We start from the raw sequence: 27,258 nt of genomic DNA on the forward strand, positions 1-27,258 counted from the left end.
CTCAATGGGATGGCGGCGGAGGTCCCCGCACCAGAGCGTGGCCGCCGGTGGCTCCTGTGCGGCTGCTGGTTCTCAGTCTGGGCTCTCTACACTGTCTGCTCTGCCTTCTCAGAGTTCTTCAGCAAAGTCTTCATCAGCCAGTACCGCTTCAGCTTCCCCGCCTTCATCGTCCTCTGTCAGGTGAGTAGAACTGACAAACAGTGCAAACAGCTAGGGATTGGTGGTCCCGTGGTCTGGGCCATTGCTCTGTTATTGTGACAAGTGGGTCTGAGCAGGAATACTACAACCCCCCCCTCCTCCCCTCCCCCCCTCAGCGGGACAATTTCTTGGTACTTCACTTTGAGAATGGTAAGTGGCTTCAGACAAATGTTTTAAACTCGATATTACTTTGATGTTTGTCAGTAAAAACCCGAATTAGGAACACTTCTCGCTTCGGAGTAATCTTTAACCCTGGTCCGTAGGTCGGGCATTTCAGCTTGGAGGTTTGAGTACAAAATCCAAGACTACGTGTTGTACTGGGTGGGAAAAGAAAGATCTTAACCAGCATGATAATGGTGGTAATGTCACTCTTTGCACAAATTTTCCACACCTTTTAATGAAATAATCAATTAAAAAAGGTAAATCCTATCTTACATTCCCAGTGTTGAGGGTACGTTACTCTATTGGAGGTGCTGTCCTTTGAACAAGTTGTCACCTAGTATAAAAGGGAAATATACTTAAGACCACCATGGATGTTCGTCCCAGAGCCAAAGTCAATATTTCGACGACACTCAATATAACCAATGCGTTATCTGTTCTTTATCTCATTACTCTGTGTGTATAAATTAGCTGCTGCCTCCTTCGTTACAATATTGTTGGACTGTAAAATGTGAGCTTCACCAGCTGTAAAGAACATTTGGTCATTCCCTAGCTGAGTAGAGTCCCAACCTGAATCTCAGCACCTTCCAGAACATAGCAACTTAATTTATTGATGCCACTGTAAACATTTATTCCCTCCACCACTGATGCACAGTGTACCACCAAGAAAATGCACAGAAGTTACTCATCAAGACAATTCCAACTCCATACCCAGAACCTCTGATGCTCAGGATAATTGATTTGGAAATACGGAACACCATCACCATGCTCACTCCCCTCCAAATCACACACAATCCTGATCCACTAGCCTTTCATCTTCACCGGACTAAACCCTGGCAATCCCTTTCCAACAGCACGGTGGGAGAATATTCACCAGAGGGTGATTCGAAATGGCAGTTCACCAGCTTCTCAAGGCAATTAGAGATGGGCAGTGACACTCAGAAAATGAATAAAGAACTCTTTGTAGGTAGACTCAAAATGCTGGAGTAACTCAGCGGGTCAGGCAGCATCTCGGGAGAGAAGGAATGGGTGACGTTTCGGGTACGAAACGTCACCCATTCCTTCTCTCCCGAGATGCTGCCTGACCTGCTGAGTTACTCCAGCATTTTGTCTCATCTTTGATTTAAACCAGCATCTGCATTTTTATTTCCTAAAGAACTCTGTGATGCTTTATGCCTGTTTGAACTAGAAACTTTCAGGTTCATTGACAAGCAATGTAGAATAAGAAGTTTTTTTTTAAAATAACAAAAACATGACCTTTGAATTCAGAGGATTGTGGCACTTTGGCAGACACCTGAGCAAACACAGTAGGTGGCAAAAGGTTTGGGCGTTAACCAATTTGGATACAGTACAGTGGTTCAAAACATACTGCAGGAAGATAAGCTTCATAACGGGGATAGATGTGGCACTGCCATGGCGTTTTGCACTATCGGTGTTGAAACGATCATGTTTGCCTTTCAATAACGTCACTGTACCATTTCAAGGGTACTGATCCTCTTACTGTCCTGGCCAAAACTCCTGCATCAATTAATGGTTCGCAAAACACGACAACATGTGTCATCCAATTGTTATTTGTGGGAGTTTGTTTTGCACAAAATAACATTAATGTATACAGTTTTAAAGTAATTTACTGTGTGACTTTGAGACTTTGGAGATAAGACAATGTATTTCATAAATATACATTCTGTTCTATTCAACTGTTATCTTTTGATAGGCACTACTAACCATTGCCATGCTGCAGTTACTCAAACAAGTTGGGCTACTGAAGATTCGGCCCTATTTACTGGAGAATGGAGAGATTTTCTTGCTCCCTTCTATTTGTTTCTGTTTTCATTCCATCCTCATCCTGTGGGCTGTGACCAACTCCAGCTCCACTGTCTTCACCTTCATCAGGCGGTTCACCCCAGTGGCCAGCTTAGCCCTGATGCAAATATTCAACTTGAAAAAGAGAGCCTCTTCTGGCAGTGCGTTCCTTGTGCTCCTGGTCACTTTATGCTCAGTTCTTGCAGGTAAGATGCGACGATGGATAATTTGTTTGTATAATTTGCATAAAAACTTTCAAAACATCTCAAAGTACGTTACAGGCAATAAAGTGTTGTCATTGCTGTAAAGTGGACAATACGACAATCTTTGCAAAGCAATTTCATCAAAAACTGTGAGACCAACCCATTAAGTCAATTTCTGGATTTGCTGGGTGCAGGGCCAGTATTGGCCCAAAGTAGAATTAACTCCACTGCTTTTTCCCCTCAAAATACTGCCAGAACTTTGGCATTTAGATATTTCTTCCAAATAATGGCATTTCCATTAATGCAGTACTCTCCTGTTGCTTCAATTAAGTGCAAGTCTTGATAAATCACTTCACAGAGTAAATTTCTGTTATATAAATGCAAGACTGCAGATTCAAGTTCAACTTCCTAATCTAATGTACATCCCACCTCTACAATATCTTAATTTGTACCTTTGCTTTGGCATTCATCCATTATCACTGTATTCTAGCCTCTGTGGCAGTGGTGGCAGTATTTGTGAGGATGTACTTTGATGGTTCCTTTCACATCCTTCCAGCTATTTCTCCCCATGGAAAATTAACTGAAAAGCTGCCTCAAATCTCGTTCAAGTTTTCAATCAACTCCCCCGACTCATGTTCTAAATTATTTTGGGTTATAATATGCAGAGTAATTGACTCCCCCGACTCCATCAAAACGATAACAGGCAGCCTTGGAAGCCTATCCTCCCTAGTCAAAACGGAAGTCAAAAACCTTGGTGTGATATTTGACTCTGCATTAAAGTTTGACAAGCAAGTCAACGCTGTGGTAAAAGCCAGCTTCTTCCAGCTTCGTACCATAGCTAAAATCAAACCATTCCTCCAATTTGACGACATTGAAAAAATCATCCATGCATTAATTTCCTCCCGCCTAGACTACTGCAATCCCTATACACTGGGATCAGCCAATCATCCCTGTCCCGCCTGCCAATTGGTCCAAAACGCCACAGTGAGACTCTTGACGGGTACCCGTAAAAGGGACCACATCACCCCGATTCTGGCCTCTCTCCACTGGCTCCCAGTACAGTATAGAATCAACTTCAAGCTCCTCCTATTCACATACAAAGCCCTAAACGGGCTTGCCCTCCCCATATCAAAAATCTTCTAACCCACCACTCTATCTCCAGGTCCCTCAGGTCGGCCGACTTGGGGCTACTGACTATCCCGCGGTCTAGGTTTAAGCTCAGGGGTGACCGCGCTTTTGCGGTTGCAGCTCCTAGACTATGGAACAACATCCCTCTCCCCATCAGAACTGCCCCCTCCATCGACTCCTTTACGTCCAGGCGCAAAACCTATTTCTACTCCCTAGCGTTTGAAGCCCTCTAGCGTTTGAGGCCCTCTGAGGGGGCGCTGTGAACTGTTTATGTATGTGCTGTTATGTTTGTGTGTTATGTTTGATGGTATTTCCACTAGGCTGAGGTGCCTCGGGTATAGGAAATCCATGCTCAGAAACATATGAAACTGCAGAGATCATTACTACTTAGTAAACCATGAGCTTTCTACTCAATCAGCTCTGTTGAGTGGGCCATGTTTTCCCCATGCACAATGCATGACTCCAGAAACAGCAACTATATCCCAAGCTTTGCATAAGAGATTAACCGATTCGTAGAAGAAAACATTCGGGGATGCGCTCAAAGCCTCCGTGAAAAAATAAAACATTCCAACTGACTAATGGGAATCACAAACTTATGGCCGCTCAAAGTGGAGAAGGAGCAATTGGGATGATATCGAGAACGTCAGATCCATGCAGCAGGAACACAGAGGTCCTGTGAATGTGTTGGAAAGAATGCACCATCTAACACATCATTCAACTGCCCATCCTCTCAGGCATCTGCTATCCCATTTGTGGAAGAATCTGTGTTTCCCATATTGGCTTCACCAGCCACTTCAAGACCATGGAAGACAGATTGGGAGCGAGTTATTCACAACCCCCAAGAGACTGAAGTAGAAACTGTCCTTTAAAATGGCCTTGCAAAGCAGAGACTTGTCACTTTGGGGCAGACAATAAATGCAGCAGGGGCTGACCTTAAACACCATGCTCGCATAGTGGCATCTGAAGATAGAGTTGCCTGACAGTATCCTGAGGGTGTCATTGTGCTCCAAGCCAGAGGCAATGGCTAAAGGGAGGAAGAAAGAAAACAAGTGCCTTGCAATGATTGTCACATCCCAAGAATGATTTCCAAAAGAGTTTCAAAGGTCTCAAAGGTTTCAAAGGTCTTTTATTGTCACGTGTACCAATTAAGTTAGTGATACGTGAATTACCATACAGCCATAATAAAAAAAAGCAACAAGACACACAACCTCATAAAAGTTAACATAAACATCCACCACAGCACATTCCCCACTGCGATGGAAGGCAAAAAAAGTCCAATCTTCTTCCTCCTTATTCTCGATCGAAGCCCCCGCGTCGGGGCGGTCGAAGCCCCTGCATTGGGCAGTCGAAGCTCCTGTGGCTTCGAGTTCCCGAAGTCGGTCTCTAACCAGAGATCGTGAACTCCACGATGTTAAAGTCCACAGGCTCCCACGATTGGAGCTCCGAGGTCGATTCCTGGCAAAGGGCTCGCAAGCTCCGCGATGGTAAGTCAAGCAGGCTCCGCGGTTGGAGCTCCTGCAGTCGGTCTCCAGCAAAGGCTGCTAACTCTTCGATGTTAGGCCGCAGTGCGGACAGATACGATACGGAAATTGTGTCTCCGTCGAGGTAAGAGATAAAAAAAGTTTAAGTGGGGAGTCAGGCAGCATCTCTGAAGAAAAGGAATAGGTGATGTTTCGGGTCAAGACCTTTCTTGTCTGAAGAAGGGTCTCAACCCAAAAGTCACCTGTTCCTTTTCTCCAGAGATGCTGCGAGACCCGCTAAGTTACTCTAGCTTTTTGTGTCTCTCTTCGGTGTGAACAAGCATCTGCAGTTCCTTCCTACATACCAAGTTTGTCCAACCTCTCCTAATACTCTCTAACCCAGGCAGCATCCTACTAAACCTCTTCTCTACTTTCTCTGAAGCACAATAACTTCAGTTATTACCACCAGTAACTCAACTGATATTCACTTGTAAGTAGAATATTGTTTTGAAGAATGTGAAAGCAAGAAAGCGAAAAACATTACCGATATTCTAATAATAAATTCTAAGCAAGTACTGTTCTCATTGGTCCTTCCTTAGGTGTTCGCACCTTCAATGATGACGCCATTGTTTACGTCTATGGGTTGATGAACATCATGCTCGAGAGCACCTATCTCGCTTTGCTCCAAAAGATTTGTAAAGACCAAAAGACATCAGTGGTGGATGTTCACTACATCTGTACCATTAACAGCTGCCCACTGCTGTTTGTGTACTGCCTTCTCCATCCAGACACCCGTCAGATCTACCCTTCGGGAAGTTGGACCAGTCTGATCTTTTTGGGCTTCTTTTCCTTGGTGCTGCTCCTGGGATGTTTCCTGAAGTTTCTCGCTTGCCTGTGCACTTTGCTGGGTTCAGCACTGATGACGAGCATGATGGAGGTTGCAAAGACAGATGTACTGACTCTAAGGAGCATCATTGCATGTGAATGGATATTCTCGTCATCACAGCTCACAAGTCTTCTCATCAGTGCCAGTGGAGTGGGCATCTTTATATATAAAGATTGCAGAGAAACAAATAAATCAACGAGGAACGGGACTATGGGATCCAATCTCTGAAAAATGTTCAGTATATTTTAAATATTAGAATTTAACTCGGAGTCATGTTCCACCTTGTCACTCAATGATTAATTGCTGATGCTGCAGTGGAGAAGACAACACATCCAAATACATATCTCACTAGGAAATCATGTAAAGCGATTCAACCTAAGGTCATTTATGACTTCTGGCTCTTGTGATTTCCAGCTGCCTCAAAATCCAGAGATTATACAAGTTGCTACCTAGACATATGTGTACTGTAATGTGGCTGCAGATTTGCACGGAGCTCTCACAAACAGCAGTCTGGTAATGAACATATACTGTGTTTCTGGGGATAATTGGGATAGATTCAGAGTGATTACCAAATGAGACATCCATGAGACTGGACCAATGCAGCAGAAATGTACGCCATTGCAATCTGTAACCTTACTGCCTGGCATTTCCTTCACTCCACCGTTACAATTGGGCAAGGCAATAGACATTGCTTCAATGAGTGCAGAAAAACATGCCAGTGCCAGCACAATGTAGACCCAAATATCATGTACCAAACATAGTCCTAGTGAAACTGAAGTCACTGGGCATCAACGGAAACACTTCCAGCAGTTGAACGGCGGCATGGTAGCGCAGCGGTAGAGTTGCTATCTTACAGCAAATGCAGCGCCGGAGACTCAGGTTCGATCCTGACTACGGGCGCCGTCTGTACGGAGTTTGTAAGTTCTCCCCGTGACCTGCGTGGGTTTTCTCCGAGATCTTCGGTATCCTCCCACACTCCAAAGATGTACAGGTATGTAGGTTAATTGGCTGGGCAAATGTAAAAATTGTCCCTAGTGTGTGTAGGATAGTGTTAATGTGCGGGGATCGCTGGGCGGCGCGGACCCGATGGGTCGAAAGGCCTGTTTCCGCGCTGTATCTCTAAATCTAAAAATCTAAAGTTAAACCCGCACAAAGAAGACCGTTGTGGGTGTTGAAAGTCAATCATTCCAACGTGGGGCGTCAATGCAGCAATTCCCCAGAATATCTTCTTCACCAATGGCCTGCCTATCTCCATAACAGAAGTGGGACGCACTCTGATAATTGCAGTATTCAATTCCATTTGCAACTTTTCAGAAATGAAACTGTCCAAGCCTTAATACAATGAGACCTGAACAGCATGGATTGTTAGGTGGCAAAGAACAGTCTTACCACAAAAGTGCCAGGCAATGACTATCTCCAATTAGAGAGAGTCTAACCTTTATAGTCAATACCATCACAACCAAGGGGGCCATTATTCACCAGAAACTCACATGCATCAGCCAAGCCTGAAGAAGAGTTTCGACCCAAAACGCCACCCATTCCTTCTCTCCAGAGATGCTGCCTGTCCCGCTGAGTTACTCCAGCATTTTGTGTTTACCTTCGATTTTAACCAGCATCTGCAGTTCCTTCCTACACAGCCAAGTTAATATGGTGGCTAGAAAAGCTAGTCAGAGATTCGTTAGCATGGGGAAAGTGATATATCTTCTGATACCATAACCTTTTCCGCCATCTATGAAGCCATTAGAAGTGTGATAAAACACTCCCCATCTGTCTAAATGAGTGCAGCAAGATATCCTTATTATCTAAGAACAGTAGATGGGTGATAAAATTATGTTGGAAGATGTATTCACTTCACAATCCCATTGCTAATTCTTTTAAAAGGAATAATCTTAACAATAATGACCAAGTGTCTCCACATTATTTGGAAATTGTGGTTCAGTTTTCATTTATTTACAGTTACAAAAATATTTTCTGTAATACTTTGAGGAGAGTATTAAAATATGAAAAATTAACACTCTGATTGCTGTACTGTTTTCAATTCCTGGCAAATTAAAGCAGACAGCTGAAGCAAAGTCAGATTTAATGGATCCTTGTCTCTCATGGTGGAATAGCAGGCCTGATTTAACTGTACCTTGGAGCACATGTAGAGTTTGGAAGGTGACGCAAAAATAACAGAATGGATGATAAAAATCTGTTGCGAGAGGTGTTCACCTGACTGAGCCTTTATGTGGCGTTGTCCTTGTTATCTGGTAATCGTAGCCCCATGCTCTGTAAGATATTAGATGTAGGTCCAGGGAGGCCAGCTTGAGAGCTGTAAGACTCCAGCAGGTTCTCCACGAGATTCAAATCCACATCCACAGGCAATATGTTCAAATTCTCTTTGGACTCAGCTCTTGCCTCACCTCCCACTGTCTTGGATAGTTCATGGTTTTCCAGGTCAACCTATGAAATATCAAACAGAAAGTAGCATTAGCAATAAAAAGCAAAATTGAAACTGAACATGTGAAAATTGCAGGCCAGGTTGTTTTAGTTCAATGACCTCCCAGATAAACAATCTGAAACATAATGTTTATTTATCTTTCCAGACACTCCCTGATCTGTTGAGTATTTCCCACAATAGAAATTTTAAAAAATCTGCTGATGCTGGAAATCTGAAATTACAATACTCTCAATTAGTCTCGCAACACTGACAGAAGGGGAAAAAGATCTGTATTTCAGATCCAACAAACTTTTTTTTAAAACTGATTTTACAAAAGCATTAGAAACTTGGGGCAAAATGGTGTATCATGCAGTACTTATACTGAGATTTGAAGTTCAGTCATAGGGTGAGAACATTGCTGACATTTATTGTCCATCCCTGTTTGCCTCTGATGAAGAAGTCATCAAGAGTTAACTGTCTGGAGTTAACTGCATCAGTCTGGAGTTATACATAGGCCAAACTGCGTAAAGATGACACGTTTCCTTCCATGAAGTTTATTAGTGTTCCAGTTGGGTTTTACCGACGGCTTCATGCTTACCAGCACATTAAGAAAATCCAGATTAATTCAACTATTCAAATCTAAATCCCCCAACTTCTCTGTTGAGATTTGAACTCGTGTCTCTGGATCTATGTTACAGAACTCTGGCTGCTTGTGAAGTAACTTAGACATTTGGCTTCATAGTATAATTCATAATTTGTCACTGGTTGATTCCATTTTGAATCATGTGCTATCCAACCAATTAAAGTGATAATGTTTTTACTTCTTTGCTCAGCATATCTATTCTCATTTTGACTAAATGCTGAGAATGATCACATGTTTTAAGTATTTTATGACCTGGAGTTATAATTCAGACAAATGTAAAGTTAAAGGATGCAAGCTCAGGAAAACAGGAAAGTTCTCCAAATACACATCTCTCAGGTCCATTGGAGAATCTAAAGTAAAGTCTAGCATCAATGAACAAAATGTTGGCTGGTCTTCGAAGATACCAGTTTAATGAGCTGAAATATGGAGGGCTGGAGGCTAAGGCAGAATTTGGGTGGGTGGGTGAGAGTTGTGGGGAGCTAATTGCAATCATTATTCAATTGAATTGAATTGAAGTGTTCAATTCAATTTAGGTTGGGAAATTAACTTCACTTTTTCATGGATAACACAAGTTCACATTTAGTGCCCTCAAGATGTGGGAATGTAGCATCATTTGGGTATCGAGAAAACCGGAAGGTTGGACTGATGGTGAGTGAGAGGAATTTGTTGAGCAGGTTGGAGTACTGAAAGATGAGTGATAATTGCTGAGCTGAAGCCAAGGCAAATGTTTATAGCAGGAAGTCAGTGTAATGATCAATATATGGATCTGTAACCAAGAGGACTGGGCTTTAATCTAGAGACAACTGTTCAAATCCGAACATGACCACAGAGTGACTTAAATTCAAATAATTAAATAAAAATCTGGAATTAAAAGCTAAAACAGCAAAATGGACTGTGGTAAAAATACCCTTCAGTGAAAGAAACATTACATTTGACCTAGTCTGGCTTGTGTGTGAATCTAGATCCACAGCAACATGGCTGACTCTTATGCACCCTCAGAGAAGCAACAAAAGCAGGCCCAGTCTGTGACACTCGCACACTGTTAATAAATAAATGTGGACTTGACACCATGGAAGGGGGGAGGGGGGGGGGAAAGAGGGTTGGATCACTTCAAATAGAAACAAAAAACATTTCCAATTGACAGTAATGGACAATTTCAACGTTCTAATTTCCTACCAGATAACATCAAAGATAAACAGAAAATACACATCACTATTTCTCAACCAGATTAATTTAGCTTGCTTTTAACATCACTCCCCAGAAAGAGGACAGATAATTCAAAATGTTTAGTAAGTGGCAGAAATGTTCACAATGAGCAGAAAAGGAAATATAAGGTTTGGAATAGAGGCTGATAACTACACGGTTGATAACTACACGGAAGGCTTTGAAATGAATGAGGGAGGTGGCATGGCAGAAGAGTATGGGTAAATATTCCAGAGATCAAATCACTGATAAATAACTAGCATCGAGGACCAGGACTCTGGTACATGGAGTCCAAGTTATGCAGCGCAGCGGTAGAGTTGCTGCTTTACAGCGAATGCAGCGCCGGAGACTCAGGTTCGATCCTGACTACGGGTGCTGCACTGTAAGGAGTTTGTACGTTCTCCCCGTGACCTGCGTGGGTTTTCTCCGAGATCTTCGGTTTCCTCCCACACTCCAAAGACGTACAGGTATGTAGGTTAATTGGCTGGGTAAATGTAAAAATTGTCCCTAGTGGGTGTAGGATAGTGTTAATGTGCGGGGATCGCTGGGCGGCACGGACTTGGAGGGCCGAAAAGGCCTGTTTCCGGCTGTATATATGATATGATATGATAATCACACTAAATAAAGCTATTATGCAAGTTATATGTGACATAATAGATGCAGACCTGATTGTGGGACAACACTGGCAAGGCCAATGAAGCTGTTGAAATTGTCAGTCGTAATAGTTAGATCAGTTGTGAATTGGTTCTGTGATAGGTGAATCTGGTGCTCTTTTGTAGAATGCACATAAAAGATAGCATACCTCGCCAGAGACTTTCGTGAAACTTTTGCCAATGTGGGTGCCTGCCAGTTCTCGATCCATCTGGTCCATGTAGTCCCGGATATTCCCCAATGTGTTTGCCGTTGATGCACATTCGTCTGGATTTTCCTCTTTTTTGTCAAAGTCTTCATCACTGTCCAACAAATCACTGTCCTCATCTTCAAGATCATCAGAATCAAGTTGTTCTGCTTCCACCCCTGTAAATCAAGACCAAAATACTTATTACAGCATAACAGCACAGCAGAGTAATTGAAGTGGGAAAGAAGATTATACAAACAATGGAAACAGCAGGCTCAGCAAAGGAAGGTTAATATTTCAGTTCTGAAGGTGGGTGTACAGCTGAAACATTGACCTGTCTTTTTTGTTGTTAAAAATGCTCAGCTTTGACAGGCAGATGGAAGCAGTAACTTCTGTGATGTACCATCAGTCCAAGTTCCTACCTAGAATCTTTTCCAGAGCATTGGTGAAGGAGTTCACATCAAATTGAACTTCGCTGCTCGCTGAAGACCTGATGGGAAGAATAAGAAAGAAAAGCTGGAGATTTATCTAAAATAAGACACTGTAGCTGTTGATAATTTTGAAATGAAAGAATCTTCACAATACAGTGTCAATGATAACCTATTTTTAATATGGTTAATATGGTAATATCATTTCTAATAGAGAATACAAAACAGTGAGTTACTCAATGATTTGGGGATTTTTTTAGCTTGTCAGCCTTCCAAAAAAAGCTGCACACCTTGTTTGACATTATCACATGGCATGGTACAATCAGTATTCACGTTAATATTATTTTTTCATATTTCAGATACAGCGCGGAAACAGGCCTTTTCGGCCCACCAAGTCCGCGCCGCCCAGCGATCCCCGCACATTAACACTATCCTACACACACTAGGGACAATTTTTAAATTTTTATTTTTACATTTACCCAGTCAATTAACCTACATACCTGTACGTCTTTGGAGTGTGGGAGGAAACCGAAGATCTCGGAGAAAACCCACGCAGGTCACGGGGAGAACGTACAAACTCCTTACAGTACAGCACCCATAGTCAGGATCGAACCCGAGTCTCCGGCGCTGCATTCGCTGTAAGGCAGCAACTCTACCGTTGCGCCACCGTGCCGCCATTAAGCACAGAGATATGATTGAATCACATTATTTGGACATAATTCAGTTTTTAAGTCATACATTTCTCAAATAATCCACTTTTCTCCTTAAAATACTTATGGATTTTGATTTTATAGTAAATACAGAATTTAACCTAAGTTCATTGAGCAGAATGGCTGCAGCATATAAACACTCAGAGATCAATATTATCGGTCAGTAGCAATCAGACAATATTGTACACACATGAAGATCTTTAAAAATAAATAATTCCTCTTCCCATACCGTGGCACCTCTGCTCCTTCAAACGAGGAAACCTTTGATACAAATGCCTTCATACACTTGGTGATGTCATGCAGATCGTAACCATCCTCCTCCTCCTCTTCTTCCTGCCTGGCAGCATTTAGCAGTTTTGTTCCAGAGGCTTCCGCCAGCATCTGATCCAGCTCTTCCAGTGAAATATTCAACCAACTGTCATCTAGGCAGACAATGAACGAAAACTAGGATAACCGAGAGCAGTAAATCACATCTCCACTTGGTAAGCACATACGACATTCATACAAATCTAGCCATCAAAACAAGTTGAGAGTTGCAAAGGAAAATCATACTTCAGGCCAAAATACCCACCCAAATTGTTTTAATGAAAAAATAAAGGAAGGCACCAGCTGATATTTGTTATCCAGCTAGGTAATCATAAAACGATGTACAGGACTGCAGTGAATTTCCCATTTTGTCCCCACATGCATTTCTTTTATTTATGAGCTTGCAGATGTACAGGATGAAATGAGGTAGAGTACAGGAAGGAGATAGAGCACTTAGTGGCATGGTATCAAGGCAACAACCTTGGCGTTAGCAAGGAAAGAATTGGACATCAATTCAGGAGTACATACCCCAACTTATATTTACGGTGCTGAAATGGAGATAGCCGAGAACTTCAACTTCCTTGATGCAAACAATTTATCTTGGTCCAACTACACAGGCACTATGGCCAGACAGCACTTCAATGCCTCTACTTTCTCAGAAGGTCAAGGAAATTGGGCATGTCTCCATTGACTCTTACTACCTTCTACAGAAGCACCATAGAAAAAATCCTGCTCCTATTTCCTCAAAGCAGGTGGGACTAGTATAACCGGTGTGGTCCCAGTTACACTCGTCCCACCTGCCTGCGCTTGGTCCATATCCCTCCAAACTTGTCCTATCCATGTACCTGTTCAACTGTTTCTTAAACGCTGGGATAGTCCCTGCCTCAACTACCTCCTCTGGCAGCTTGTTCCATACACACACCCCCCCCCCCCCTTTCTTCATTTGCTTGCCTGCCTGCCCCTAAAAGCATTGTTTTATTTCCTTCATTCTCTCTCTGACACATGGGTTTATCAAAGGTCTACCCATGATTTAAAATTAAATATGACCTAGCATTGGTGTATCTCTGGAAGTGAATTCCAAATTTTAATCACCCCATCCCGTGCTGTACTGTTCTATATTCTATCCTCAAAGTCCCTTCCCCAACATCAATCCCGAAAGGTCTTTCTTGTATTTATAGACAATATCCCTTAGTCACAGATTTCAGAGCCTTAAAAGTGATAATGGTTCGAACTGAACCTTCAGACGGTAACATGATCCTTGTCCGCGTAGCAACTTTGACAGGTGCAGAAAATCTTGACAAGTTTAAATAGAATAAATTGAAGGAAACTGGTCTTATTAGAAGACGGGTCAACTGCCAGAGGTAGGAAAAAAACTGCAGGTGCTGGTTAAAATCGAATGTAGACAAAAAATGCTGGAGTAACTCAGCTGGTCAGGCAGCATCTCGGGAGTGAAGTTTCGGGTCGAGACCCTTCTTCAAGAAACATCACCCATTCCTTCTCTCCCGAGATGCTGCCTGACCCGCTGAGTTACTCCAGCATTTTTCGTCTACCTTCAAGTGCCAGAGGTCACGGACTTAAAGTGTTGACAAATGATCAAGAGGAGGAGGAGGATTTGGCTACGATCTGATATGCACAACCTGAAAGCATGGTCTCATTTATACCCTTTAAGTGAGAACTGGAAATATATTATAGGATTTTTTTAAAATCCTGGGCTACAGGAACTAAAAGGTAAGAATTGACTGAGTTACTCTGCAAAGGCCCAAGGAGCAATTTGCCACCTTTTGTACTGTGATAGTTCTGTGATTGAATGAACTACACAGACATTGTTATTTAATGTACCCACCATCCTCTGGAGGGAGGTTCTCCCTTTCTTTCTGTAGTTCTTCCACACTGTAGGACTGAGCTTGCAGAAGCTGCATAACCTGCTCTCCTGGGCTCAATGTCGATGAACTAAGGAGAGAAGATATACCGCATAACTTTAAAAAAAGAAAGTATTATGAATAATTAATAATTCCAATAATTTCTCAGTGAAAATGCATAATGAGAAATGTTCATTTATTTGGAACAATTTCCCAAGATAAAATCATAAACATAACATTTGCAAGTGGAAGTAATAATTCAGTAAAGTACCATTTGTGAATTAAATTACTCTATCCAATTACAAATAAGGTAGAACAAAAGAACACATCTACAGCACGCACATCAGTTACAATTTAACAACACTGTGCCATTTAAATGCGCTTCCAGACACCCTTCCAATGCTGCCCCAATTCTAGGCATCCTCCCAAGCAGGGATTGACTATAATTTATTACTAATGGAGACAAACCAATATAGTTTTGGCAAGGTAACAGCTCTAATGTCTGTAAACCTAATTGAATGCAGACAAAATGAACAACTACAACACATTCATCACTTAGTAGTTGGTGAAAAGTGTTACATTACATTAAAACACTGGTTCTTACATTGAGTAGTCTATGTTTAACTCTTGATCTTACTCTTGATCTTACTACTCAGAGGAGGTTTACCAGAATGGTGTATGGATTAGTGGGTATTAGCTACAGGGAGAGTTTGGACAGGCTTGGATACTTTTCTCTGGAATGCCGGAGATTGCACGGAGACCTGATAGAAGTACAGTATATAAAATTATGAGCCGTATAGATACGGTACACAATAAGAACATTTTTCACAGGATGGAAAAATCAAATGCGAGAGGGCATAGCTTTAAGGCAAAAGGGTCAAAGTTTAAAGGAGATGCGTAGGGCAACCATTTTATTTACACAGAGGGTGGTGAGTGCCTGGAATGCGTTGCCAAAGGTGTGGTTGAGGCAGATATGATAGTGGCTTTTAAGAGCCCTTTTTATCAGTGCACAGATATGCAGGGAATGGAGGAATATGGATTATGTGCAGGTAGATATGAAGTGGTTTTGGCATCATATTCAACAGACATTATGGGCCAAAGGGGCTGTTCTTTCATTGTGAGGTACTGTTCTATGTACATCCAAACAATCATCCCACCATAACTTTGCTGTATTGTGGGTTCCTCTACTCCTGCCGGCACTTCTCACAGCCATCTTCACAAAATAACTAGATGGCAAAGCTTTAAGTCAGTATGTGTAAGACCTACTCCCCCTTTTATCTCAGAATTCTTTCAATTTCCTCAGAGCTGTGTTTATTGTGTGCACAAATATTGTACTTATGTGGCAGGTTTTAAATCCCTTAGTAATTTCAGCTAAGCTTTATCAACATACAAAGCAAAGTTAGCAAGAGAATGAAGAAAGCAGTCGATAGCCAATTTTATCAAATTAGTCATGAGGGTTGCTTATTATTCCAGAATTCCAGAATTGTGGATATAAATCAAAAAACAAACTGCTGGCTGAACTCAGGCTACATCTGTGGAGGGAATGGACAGACATAATTTTGGGTCAGGACCCTGATGAATGAGAAGATGCTGGCTGACCCGCTGAGTTCCTCCAGCACTTTGTTTTTTAAAAATCAAGATTCCAGTATTTGTAGTTTTACGTGCCTCAGTTTTTTGGAATCTCAGTCTTAAGTCATCACTTTAAAGCTGTGTATGCATTTCTAGTTTGGTGTGAATGTTTCCTCCATTCTCAGTAAAGTGCATGAGCTTGCACAACTAACACGGTTGGTAGAGGGTAGACTAAACAGTACACTGTTAAAATAGGGAGACTTCCACAACTAGACCTGAAATAATCTACCAAAGAGTTTGGCGCTTATCAGCTGTAGGAAACTGCTCCGACAGTACTAATATATCAAGAGACTATTATTCACACTTTTGGAGGTTTCGTTCCCAACTACGAGACAAGGTGCTGTCAGTGGACAGAGGTCTATAAACAGTAAAATGACAAACAGTATGTTGGATACTATGGTTGGATGAGAAACTAGCAATAAAAATGAACAATTAAATGTTGTTCTTGTCATGGTTTTAACCAACTTATCAGAACAACTGTATCATGGTCCGAATTTCAATGCTGTTTTGTGAACTTTGGCGCACAGGGTACTGATCTGGTACGGTACCTTTTAGGTCTGGCCACAGACTGCTGGAAGTAAACCTCTGCCATTTGGAGCAGTTCTCTGTATCGTGCAGAACCTTCCAGCTCCCCCTATTCAAGACAAACACACAAATTCTCACAACATGCTGTTATTAAAAGTAAAACTAGCCTCCAGACTTGTGGGAGAGTTTAATTTATCATCTACCTCTTTGTTGCCTACATTTCCAAGCCTTTTTCTGGCCATGAGGATCTTGCAAATCCAAATGTATATTGCTTAACATTTTCTGAAGGTGACCTTTCCAATGATTAGCTAAAACAGTTTGATCACCAACCCATTCATTTAGATACATGTTAACACAGAATTTAAATGCAGAAGTCATGCATAATATTTCTTAGATAACTTACAAAATCTTCCTCCTTCATAGACACTTGACAGGTTGGACTGAGGCATGTGAATTATCTGCCCAGTTTTATGATTGGAGGCTTTTCCAATGATCAAGGAAGGTTACCATAGCTAGTTGTAAATCTGTACGTTCTCCCCGTGACCTGCGTGGGTTTTCTCCGAGATCTTCGGTTTCCTCCCACACTCCAAAGACATACAGGTTTGTAGGTTAATTGGCTGGGCAAATGTAAAAATTGTCCCTAGTGGGTGTAGGGTAGTGTTAATATGCGGGGATCGCTGGGCGGCGCGGACCCGGTTGGCCGAAGGGCCTGTTTCTGCGCTGTATCTCTAAATCTAAAAAATCTAAACACCAGCTATTGTGTGAGAGTTAAATTGATGATTTATACAAGTCCCAGCTATTTTTGAATGAACTGGCTGGCACCAGTACACAGCATGCTACTAAAATGGCGCCTCAATAAAATTGTTATTAAAGTCACTGCAATATCCTTGCATGTTTTATTAACTATTTATTTAGCTCGCAACCATGTAAGCCAGAGAGAACAGAGCTAACAATCATTCCTTTCTGGTTTACGGGGGTTTTCAGCTCTGAAATGATCTTGCATCAATTTGTATTGTGCCTCCCGTATAGTTTAAAATTGAAATATGATACCATTTCTAATTCTGACTTCTGGAATTGCACATTTAAATCAAAGCAATCTGTAGTGTTTATTTTGTGGCTTTTGGATGCTACGGGAGTCCAAGAATAATGTGTACCCTTTAAAATGGTGCTACTGGGGGGTTGGCACTGACCAACATTCTAATATCCTCTCCTCGACGGAGTTTCTTTTTTTTTCAATAGGACCATTATTCTTTTAAATTGAGAAGAAACTACCTAAAACTCTACTAAGAAAATGGGAAGATTCCACATCCCAAAATTTGTGGATTAGAAGGAAAAATGCCCGCTGCAAATAAAGGAGTTGAGAGAAGCGAGAAGGGAGACCACAGGAGAAGGCCAGGAGAAAATACCATGAGAGCTGGTTACTATTTAGAAGGGGCATGGGTAGCTAGTTGAATAGAATAAAAGATTTGGAGAAGACCATTGGGAAAGAGAAATGAACTGGAAGACGTGCACATTATTGGAAGAACAGGACAATTAAGTAATTTGAACACAAAGATTAGAATCTTTAAACAAAACATTTAGGATTAAGAACAGGTGAAGTTTATTCAGAGGGAAAATAGTTGGCTGCTGAGGAAAACACTGCAAAAAGCCATCAGCTGCAAAAACACTGTTAGAGGACTGTTTTTGAAGCTGGGGTTGAGTTAGACATCATGTCAAGATGGATGGAGATAACATCTCTAACGGCATGTCCATGAGAACCAGAGTTGCGTCAGGATTGAACAGCCAGGGTCAGCCAGAGACCAATGAGAGGATCTGAGTCAGAGACATGGGTGGGAGTTTGTGGTCGGGAGAAATATAATCATGTTGGTTATAACAGTGTTCAGCTTGAGGAAAAAGTGATTTGTCCAAGATTGCATATCATTTTAGCAGTCAAACAAAAGAAAAATAATGGATTCATGGGCGTCCACACTGGGTGTCACTGGCATATTTGTGATGACTGTACTGAAGATTATGTTGCTATGGGATATGGTAACACTGGAGTTGCGTTATTGACTAGTAATCCAGAAACCTTGGCTAATCATTTCAAATCCTGCAACAGTTGTGTAATTTTAATTGTTAATTAAATAATAAAAGGCTAACTTCAATAATGGTGATCATATATATAGGTTATTGTAAGGCTCATTCAGTTTTTTTTGAGGGAAGGGAATTTGCTAGGCATCATTGGTCTTGTCTACACAAATCCAGACCTACAGCAAGGAGGCTGATCTTCAACTAAAATGGCTCACCTCAAGGACAGTTCGGGGATTGACGATGGACTTAATCATAGGCCCACCACTGCCATGCAAATCCCATTGACAAATAAGATTTGTGGAAAGATTCCGAGGACATTTAAAGTAATGATTTTGCATAACATTAAATATAAATTTTGTGCATCCCAACTTCTCAGATTTTACAGCTGTGAAATACAAAGCACTTTACTATTTCACCAGCAGATTTAATTTATGAAAGAAGAATTCTCAAAACTGTCCCTCTTCTATAATCCACTTGAGTAGAGAAAGAAACAGAGTATACCAGTGTTCATACTGATAAAAAAGACATATATCGTTACCCTTGCAATGTGGTTAAATTAATTTCAGTGCATCGATACTCACTTTATAATCAATCAAAATCTGGCATTAATTTGAAAGTTATGTCATGGAAACAGGCCCTTTGAGCCCACACCAAGCATTGATCATCCATTCACACAAGTTCTATGTTATCCCACTTTCGCATATGCTCCCTACACACTAGGGGCAGTTTACAGAGGCCACACTTAACCTACAAACTCGCACATCTTTGGGACGTGGCAGGAAAATAAAATACCTGGAGGAAACACACACGATTACAGGGAGAATATGCAATCTCCGCACAGACAGCACTTGAGGTCAGGATCAAACCCGGATCTCTAGTGCTGTGAAGCAGCAGCTCTACTAATTCTGCCATTGTGTTACCGTAAAAAATGTGGAATTTGCCTCATATTTCTCAAGAAGTCACTGCAAAAATGGCTTTGCTTATATCCAATTAGATGAAGGAAAGATTTCAATGACAGATGTTCACCTGCACCTCCTCCAACCTCATCTATTGCATCCGCTGTTCTAGATGTCAACTTCTTTACATCGGCGAAACCAAACGAAGGCTCGGCAATCGCTTCGCTCAACACCTTCGCTCAGTCCGCCTTAACCAACCTGATCTCCCAGTGGCTGAGCACTTCAACTCCCCTTCCCACTCCCAGTCTGACCTTTCTGTCATGGGCCTCCTCCAGTGCCATAGTGAGGCCCACCGGAAATTGGAGGAACAGCACCTCATATTTCGCCTGGGCAGCTTGCAGCCCAGCGGTATGAACATTGACTTCTCCAACTTTAGATAGTTCATCAGTCCCTCTCTTCCCCTCCCCCTTCCCAGATCTCCCAGTCTTCCTGTCTCCACCTATATCCTTCCTTTGTCCCGCCCCCTGACATCAGTCTGAGGAAGGGTCTCAACCCGAAACGTCACCCATTTCTTCTCTCCTGAGATACTGCCTGACCTGCTGAGTTACTCCAGCATTTTGTGAATAAATACCTTCGATTTGTACCAGCATCTGCAGTTATTTTCTTACACTTGAATTCCTATAGCACTTTTTTATAACCATGGGACATTCTAAAGCACTATACTTCATTTCAGTGCTCCATTTTAAAGTTTGGTCACAGCAACACATTAGGATGAATAAACTGCTTCTGTGTAACATAATTTGCGGCTACCCATTTCATTTACCTACAGCTGCTGTGTTTAACAGAAGTAAGCTACTGAAAATTTGGGAAGTAACCAAATCGATCTCATAAGCCTCTAGAAAGTTGTGAAATTAGTAGTAAAATTCTCTCAAAAAAAGTTCACTGCAAAACAGAGTTCTACAAGCAACATTTCAACAGTATGAGATGTGAATCCAGAGTAACAATAACTTCAGTTCTTACCCTGAAATAGGCATTTTTCTTGAGGCTGTTTAGAAACCTTTCCCACTGGGGGTCACTGGCAACAGCATTTCCAGCTTTAAAATTAGAGACAGACTGGGAACATTTGGCACATAGGATCTCGAAACCGTGGGCCTAGGGAAAGAAAGGAAGTGAGGTATTTTGGGTTATTAAGGATATTAAAAAATAAAAAGAACGTAAGAGGAACTGGTGTATGCCCCTTGGCCCCTCAGGACTGTTCCACCATTCAATATGATTATGGCTGATCCACTCCTCATCCTCTCTTTTGTGCCAGTTCTCCATAGACATCAATTCCCTGATCTCAAAATTTGACTATTACTTCTTTAATACTGCCTATGATCAAGGCGCTACAATCCTACAAGATGGAGAATTCCAGAGCTTCACCACCCTCTGTGCGAAGTTTCTACGCACCTCGGTTTTAAGTGACTGCCTCTTAATCCTGTAACTATGTCCCTTTGTTTGAGATTTTTCCCATTCGTGGAAATATTTCAACATTTGCCCTCTAATGTTTCAATAAGATCACCCCTCATTCTTCCAAACTTCAGAGAATATAGATGTAATTTTTTTTGGCACTGGTAATTAGATAATCATCTCATCTCAAGAACTGCATTCGCCTACCTCCATTGTCAGTATATCCCCCATCTCCACACAAAACTGTTTCTACAATAATTCCACAAAGATTTTTGCCCTCACTTCACTGTTATTTTTTCACCCCATGTGAAGAGCCATTTTTTGATAACCGCTCCTAAATTTGCCTTTTTACTAGCTTTTACTCATACCTTTCTGAAATTAGTGAAAAATTAATATTCACTAATTTTAAGAAAATTAGACATTTTTCATCATAACTTAAATATCTTCATTCAATGTAGTTAAACTTTGGTTACCCTCCACACAAAATGTCTCCCTCGGGCTCAGTAAGCATAACTGAGTGCAGCATTCACTCTGCTTTGACCATTTTACCCCATAATAATCCCTCGCAAATAGTTCAATTATAGGTTTAGATTTATTATTGTCATGTGTACCAAGGTATTGTGAAAAACTTTGTTTTGTATGCTATCCAATCAAATAATGCTGTACATAAATACAATCAAGCCCAACTCAAGTATAATAGGTCGAGCATAAATACAGAGTACAGAATATAGTTCTCAAAGCAACCAAATTGCTCACCAGAGGGCACTCTTTGGTTTAACAGTAAAACATCCGAGTATATTAACAGCATTTCCTACCAGTTTCATGCCCAGTGCATGTGCTTTGAAGTTCTGGTCAGACTGTGCAGGCAGCTTGTAACCACTCCGTCTATCTGGCATGAACGGCTGCTGTTGTAATTGGGCATACAGACATTTCGAAAATGTCACCTAAAATAAAGAAACGTTGCAATGAACTTAACGAATATTCAGGAGCAACTTCTTCCCTACAACCATCAGGCTATTAAACACTACAACATCCATATAAGCTCTGAACTAGACAGACCTGGGGTCATTGTCTTTGTACTATATCTCATATGACAGTAAAATACTCTTGACTCTTAAAAACGTAACAGCTCCCTTTCTGTTGATTAATAAGTTCAGAAGTAGTCACTTCGATGCATTTACATGTCATACCTCTCACCATTTTTTTTTCCTTGGTCATTGAATTAAAAGTCATTTTATTTCTTCTTCACAGATTTAGGAGGGGTATGTGGGAAAGAAAGAATAAAAAGAACAAATTGCAAATAAAAATAACAAATTACACATGTCGGGATTTTCCTGCCCTGGTCAGCTTAAAGCCTGGGTAAGATAAATTTCCCACAGAACTATGGTAATGCTGTAGGTTTAATGAGTTATAACTTTGAAACTCTTTCCATTAGTGGATGCATGATGCATTGGCATGCCCCTCACAGAATGGTGTATTGTAGGAACAGATAAGCTGATACAGAACTGAGATGTTTATTCACTCCAGGTGTGGCTGTGCCAAATTTTGGCTGAATTATTCAAGTATCAGCATGTAGAACAAATAATATTATGTGCAGGTAGAGAATAGCTTAATTGGCATCATATTTGGCGTGGCCATTATGGGCAGAGGGTCTGTTCCTGTGCTGTACTGTTCAATCTTCTATCTATCTTCTTCTCATGCGTCATCTCAATGGTGCAAAATGCCTGTTCAGTGTCCAGTGAAGATCCTTACCAGAGCCATCACACGTGTTTCAGGAAGAAAGAACTTAAAGGAACGGCAAGCTCGTAGGTCAATTGGATCGCGTAGATAGAAGGCCTGGATGGCAGGCGCCAACAGATCTGGACGATGCTTTAACACTGCAGCTACACCTGCTGGAACATAGCAGTTAGCTCTGTGCTGATCATTGTGAATCTTTTCTGGATAACTGTAGAAGACAAAGAAGTATCACTCGAGGTAAAAGAAGAATTGAAAATCAATTGACCCAATTCAATAAAAAAATATTTCAAGCATGCTGTTAAGTCCAATGTCTTCAGTGACCTGATCAACATAAAAGACTGAACAATAAAGGTAAATGCTGATGTATCTGTACTGTGCAGAGTTCATTGGGATTGTAAGTAGATGATTAAGCAGTCCATCAGTGAGTCCTTTTAGTGCCTATTTCCCTCTGCAATCATTTGGCCCTAAACTCCACAAGTTGCCAAGAACTGCAAACCATTCAATCGTTACAATTTACAAAAAGAACACAGTCGCATTTAAATGTGCAGATGCCAGTTTAAACCAAAGACAGACATAAAAAAGCTGGAGTAACTCCAGCTATCTCCAGAGATGCCTGATCCAGAGTTACTCAAGCTTTTTGTGTCCGTCTACAGTAGCATTTATACCTAGTTATACCTGGCCGACAACTGACTGAATACACCAAAAATAATCCAATGGTGTTATCAACACTAATATCAAAAGGCACTGAATGGTGGAGTTCTGAATTGTGTTATCGTACTCATCTCTAGTATTATCAGATGGGTAAAGAGGAATAACAATGGAATTTTGTAAAAACAAATTATCTGTACCGTTGATTAAAAAAAGACACAGTAAATGTGACTGACTGTAATGGCTTTTTTTTTTGCCCTGTACATTGTGTTCTTTTCATCACCATGTATCTAGATTTATTAAAATCTAACCTGAATTTGACTGCTTACACGCTAGAATCAATGCTAAATTAATCTGTGGCAATAAAAAAAGCACAAAATCAGTAAGCTACGCTAGACTCAGAAATCATTTCAAGTTTCTGAATCTAAAATGAAAACATTAGAAATGGTTAGATAAAGCTAAGAACTCATCTGTCACTGGAGGTTTATGCAGCATTACTAAATGCTGAAGTGGATTTTCCATGATAAAATGTTCATTAAAAATGTGTTTGTTTCTTGTAACTTTTTGATGGGAAAAAAATAACGTGTTATATTCTTAGGAATTAATGAAGACAAAGAATTAGTTACGTTTGAATACGTCTGCTTATAGCTTTGCGAATGGGCTCTACTGCCAGGCACTTTTCAGAATAGGTGGGAAGCAGGCTGAGGACTTCAGGGATGGTCGGATTGCCAGCCGGTAACCATGATAGTTCCCCTGTGTTCTGAGGGAGTGGTATGATGTGCAACTCTCCATGATAGAAAAATATCTAAAAAGGAATGAAAATAATAAAACTTAAGTTCCGTCCAAAATGTCAGGAACAACCAGCAATCTATCTACAATTCTTGAAGGTGCAATTACCAGTTGCATAAGGTGCTAGAGAAACATTTAGTACAAAAAATAATGCCCACCAATTAACTTTTTTCAACATGCAATATCCCAGTACTTCTAAAACAAGATTGTAAAGTTCAGTTTACAACCAAGTGTCCTTGTGGTTTTCTGTTATTTAATTACATTTTTAGCTCTTTTATTAGGTACATTTATTAAAGGCCAAAAAAAACATTCACTGAATTGCTGTTTCTGCACTTTATGTGTAAAATGTTTCAGGTTTTCCTTTATAACCCTATAATCCTATATTCCTTTATGGGAAATAAAAGACTTGCATATGTATACATATATTCTTTTTACCTTTTTTACATTCCAATTAAGTGATATTAATACGTCATCGCTATTGTAATCAAATAACACACAATAAGCTCCCATTAATAATATCCATGATCAGATAGTCCATTTTTACAAAAGTTGAGGGAGGCCTAAACATTAGCCATGACGCTGGGGAGAACTCCTTCATAATATTCAAATGGGAACTTCCAGATTCATTTGCAAGAACAGCATCGTCAATATTTAGTCTATTATACAATGTATTCCCATCAACAGTGTGTGAGCAAACAAATTACTGTGACATTTTCCCATAACTTGTTCTTTGATGAATAAATCCATATACTAAGTCCATGAAGTAATTATAGCACTACATTTGACCCTATAAGTAAGAATTTTATTGTTCTGATCCTGGTGTGGCAATTGGCAATCTATGATTTGATAAACTATGGCAATTAAATACTCTCAATTCTTAACCTTGTTAGTAATTCACTATTATAATTGGTATTATGTGACATTAAATAGTCACATACCCAAACTTTTATCCTAATGTGGTAGTTAGCATGTAAATGGTTGATGGACTAGGACATTTTGTTTCTTCCTTAAGTTAAATGGAAAGGTTTCTTTCTGTATTGTATATGATGAAAAATGACTCTTTAGTTCTCAGAAACCACCATAAACTTAATAATGAATACCACATACATTTACAAAACTAATAATTATGCTGTTTATCTAAAGGCAGAATTATAGCAACTTCTTTATTATATTCAGTTCTCTACAACCAATGTAGACTTTAATTCTAAGTTAATAAAAGTGTTTGCTCTAGAGAGACAATAGGCGAGATAAGAGTGAAGGGTTTCTTACGCGGTTTACACTGGTGTCAGGGTTTAACCATTTGGGCAGATACTTGGCAGCCTCTATAAGCAGGAAGTCCCCATCTTCATCCTCTATGCTAATTGCAAAAACAAAAGGTTAATGTTAGTTTGACGTACAAAGGGTCTCGTTCTCTGGAGATATTGGAATATATTATTTCAAAATGTAATTTCTCAATGATATGCAATGACAATACCTTGCCACAAAGTCTGGGAACTCTTTGGTGATCTGTTGAATAAGGTACACAATCAGCCATTCATCATCCACATTATCACCAAAGTTTGTCATACCACCGATATGGGAAGGAATGTCTCCTGAAATGAACAGACTTGCATTACCTTTTAAACACATTAAGACATGGTGCACCAAAGTGTCTCTACACTCTCAGAATTAGGAACATTGACATGCATTGACATAGCAAAGGGTGGCACTGTGGCGCAGCTAGCAAAGATGCTGTATCACAGTATCAGCAACCCAGGTTCGAGCCTGACCTCGGCTGCTGTCTGCGTTGAGTTTGGACGTTCACCCTGTCACCATATGGGTTTCCTCCGAGTGTGCTGGTTTCCTCCCGCATCCCAAAAAGCATGTGGGTTTATTGGCCTCTGAAAATTGCCCCTAGTGTGTTAGGAGCGGATGAGAAAATGGGTACGGAACTTGGGTGAATAGGTAATCAATGGCCAGCATGGACTCAGTGGCCCAAAGGTCCTGTTTTCATGCTATAATCGCTAAACTAAACACTAAACTAAAAGCATAATCTTTTTTAAGATGATGTGAAATTTAAATATATTAATGTTGTAATGGGGGTAATCAGAACTGACCTGGCTGTCCTTGTATATGAATTAATGGGAGCTTTCCCCAAGCCACACAAAAACTGACAGTATCATCTACAGCATCAACTACCTTGTACAGAAGGTTTTGTTATTTTGTTATGGAAACAGACATTTGCCTATATAATTGGAGCTACACTGCAAAGGACCAATTTTGAATGTGAAATGCTTTGGAGAAACTCTGAAAAAAATGAAAGCTACTAGATAAACGCAGGTATTTGGCATTGCAGATAGATCCAGGTTGTTCTTCCTCAGCTGTGCCCTTGGTTTTCCTCAAATCTAATTTTTCAATTCCCTCTCTTTTGTTTAATTCATTCCACAACCTAGTGCCACATGTACCAACATACTAGTGTAAATTATGTCCTCCATATTTTAGCGGAGGAATGGGTGGTGGTGGTGCGGAGATGTAACTTAACATACAATGAAGTGTTTAATCATAGTATTAATTTAAGAACAAAGCAATTTGCACCCAGCACACTTCCGCTGCTTAGCACTATCCACCCAAAAGAAAAAAATGTTGATTTGCCAGGTGAAGTCAGTTCTGATTACCCCCATTACAACAATACTTTAGATGCTTCTGCTTAAACTTCTGGAGTGACTTGAACCCGATTCAGAGGCAAGAATACCATTTATTCAAACCCATCTAAGTCTCTATTTTCACATACAGTGTAATTACCTCCCATAGAATGAAACAGCGGGAGCTAATGTAATCCTCAGGGAAAAGCAGAATAGATTGCACGTGTTTGTAGATATGGTCCATTTTCGTATGGTGGTATAATTTTATGTGTTCTCTTTTACAATGGAAAGTCAATACCACAGTCATATGGCATGTTGACATCCTGACTAATATGCGTGTTACAAATATCTGCTCAATGTGGGCCAATATAATTTATAATGAAAATGTAAATTAAATACTTTAAGTTTTTGGAAACCTATGATAAAATCCAATTTGGTTTGTAAATTGAAAATAGACACAAACTGCTGGAGTAACTCAACGGGTCAGGCAGTATCTCACAAAAGGTATAAATGATGTTTCGGGTCGACACTTCTACAGACAATTGTGTGGTCAGGCAGCAGCTGTGGAGATATAACCCATAGGATACTGGGTAATGTAGGAAGGAACTGCAGATGCAGATTTACACCGAAGATAGGCACAAAGTGCTGGAG

General features: G+C 40.6%; 2 protein-coding genes across 3 annotated transcripts in view; one reads left to right on the forward strand and one right to left on the reverse strand.

Moving 5' to 3' along the window:
- Positions 1 to 8,223, forward strand: LOC144609974 (solute carrier family 35 member D3). The gene is made up of 3 exons (XM_078428387.1): positions 1 to 180; positions 2,072 to 2,366; positions 5,551 to 8,223. The coding sequence occupies exons 1-3, from the start codon at positions 10 to 12 to the stop codon at positions 6,063 to 6,065; spliced, it is 981 nt and encodes a 326-aa protein (XP_078284513.1). The 5' UTR covers positions 1 to 9; the 3' UTR covers positions 6,066 to 8,223.
- ecd (ecdysoneless homolog (Drosophila)) overlaps positions 5,222 to 27,258 on the reverse strand; it is a 22,809-nt gene continuing 772 nt past the window's right edge. Inside the window, exons 2-14 of one of the 2 annotated variants that reach the window (XM_078428386.1) lie at positions 25,461 to 25,578; positions 25,256 to 25,343; positions 23,824 to 24,002; positions 22,565 to 22,757; positions 21,628 to 21,756; positions 20,384 to 20,515; positions 16,421 to 16,506; positions 14,228 to 14,334; positions 12,308 to 12,500; positions 11,363 to 11,430; positions 10,905 to 11,119; positions 8,049 to 8,279; positions 5,222 to 5,995 (exon numbers count right to left, since the gene is read on the reverse strand). In XM_078428386.1, coding sequence (XP_078284512.1) covers positions 8,061 to 8,279; positions 10,905 to 11,119; positions 11,363 to 11,430; positions 12,308 to 12,500; positions 14,228 to 14,334; positions 16,421 to 16,506; positions 20,384 to 20,515; positions 21,628 to 21,756; positions 22,565 to 22,757; positions 23,824 to 24,002; positions 25,256 to 25,343; positions 25,461 to 25,578 — 1,727 coding nt within the window. In that variant the 3' untranslated portion in view covers positions 5,222 to 5,995; positions 8,049 to 8,060. Of the gene's footprint in view, positions 5,996 to 7,605; positions 8,280 to 10,904; positions 11,120 to 11,362; positions 11,431 to 12,307; positions 12,501 to 14,227; positions 14,335 to 16,420; positions 16,507 to 20,383; positions 20,516 to 21,627; positions 21,757 to 22,564; positions 22,758 to 23,823; positions 24,003 to 25,255; positions 25,344 to 25,460; positions 25,579 to 27,258 lie in introns of those variants that run through there. The other variant, XM_078428385.1, reaches the window with a different exon arrangement.

Source organism: Rhinoraja longicauda, chromosome 35, assembly GCF_053455715.1.
Source record: "Rhinoraja longicauda isolate Sanriku21f chromosome 35, sRhiLon1.1, whole genome shotgun sequence".
Classification (NCBI taxonomy): domain Eukaryota; kingdom Metazoa; phylum Chordata; class Chondrichthyes; order Rajiformes; family Arhynchobatidae; genus Rhinoraja; species Rhinoraja longicauda.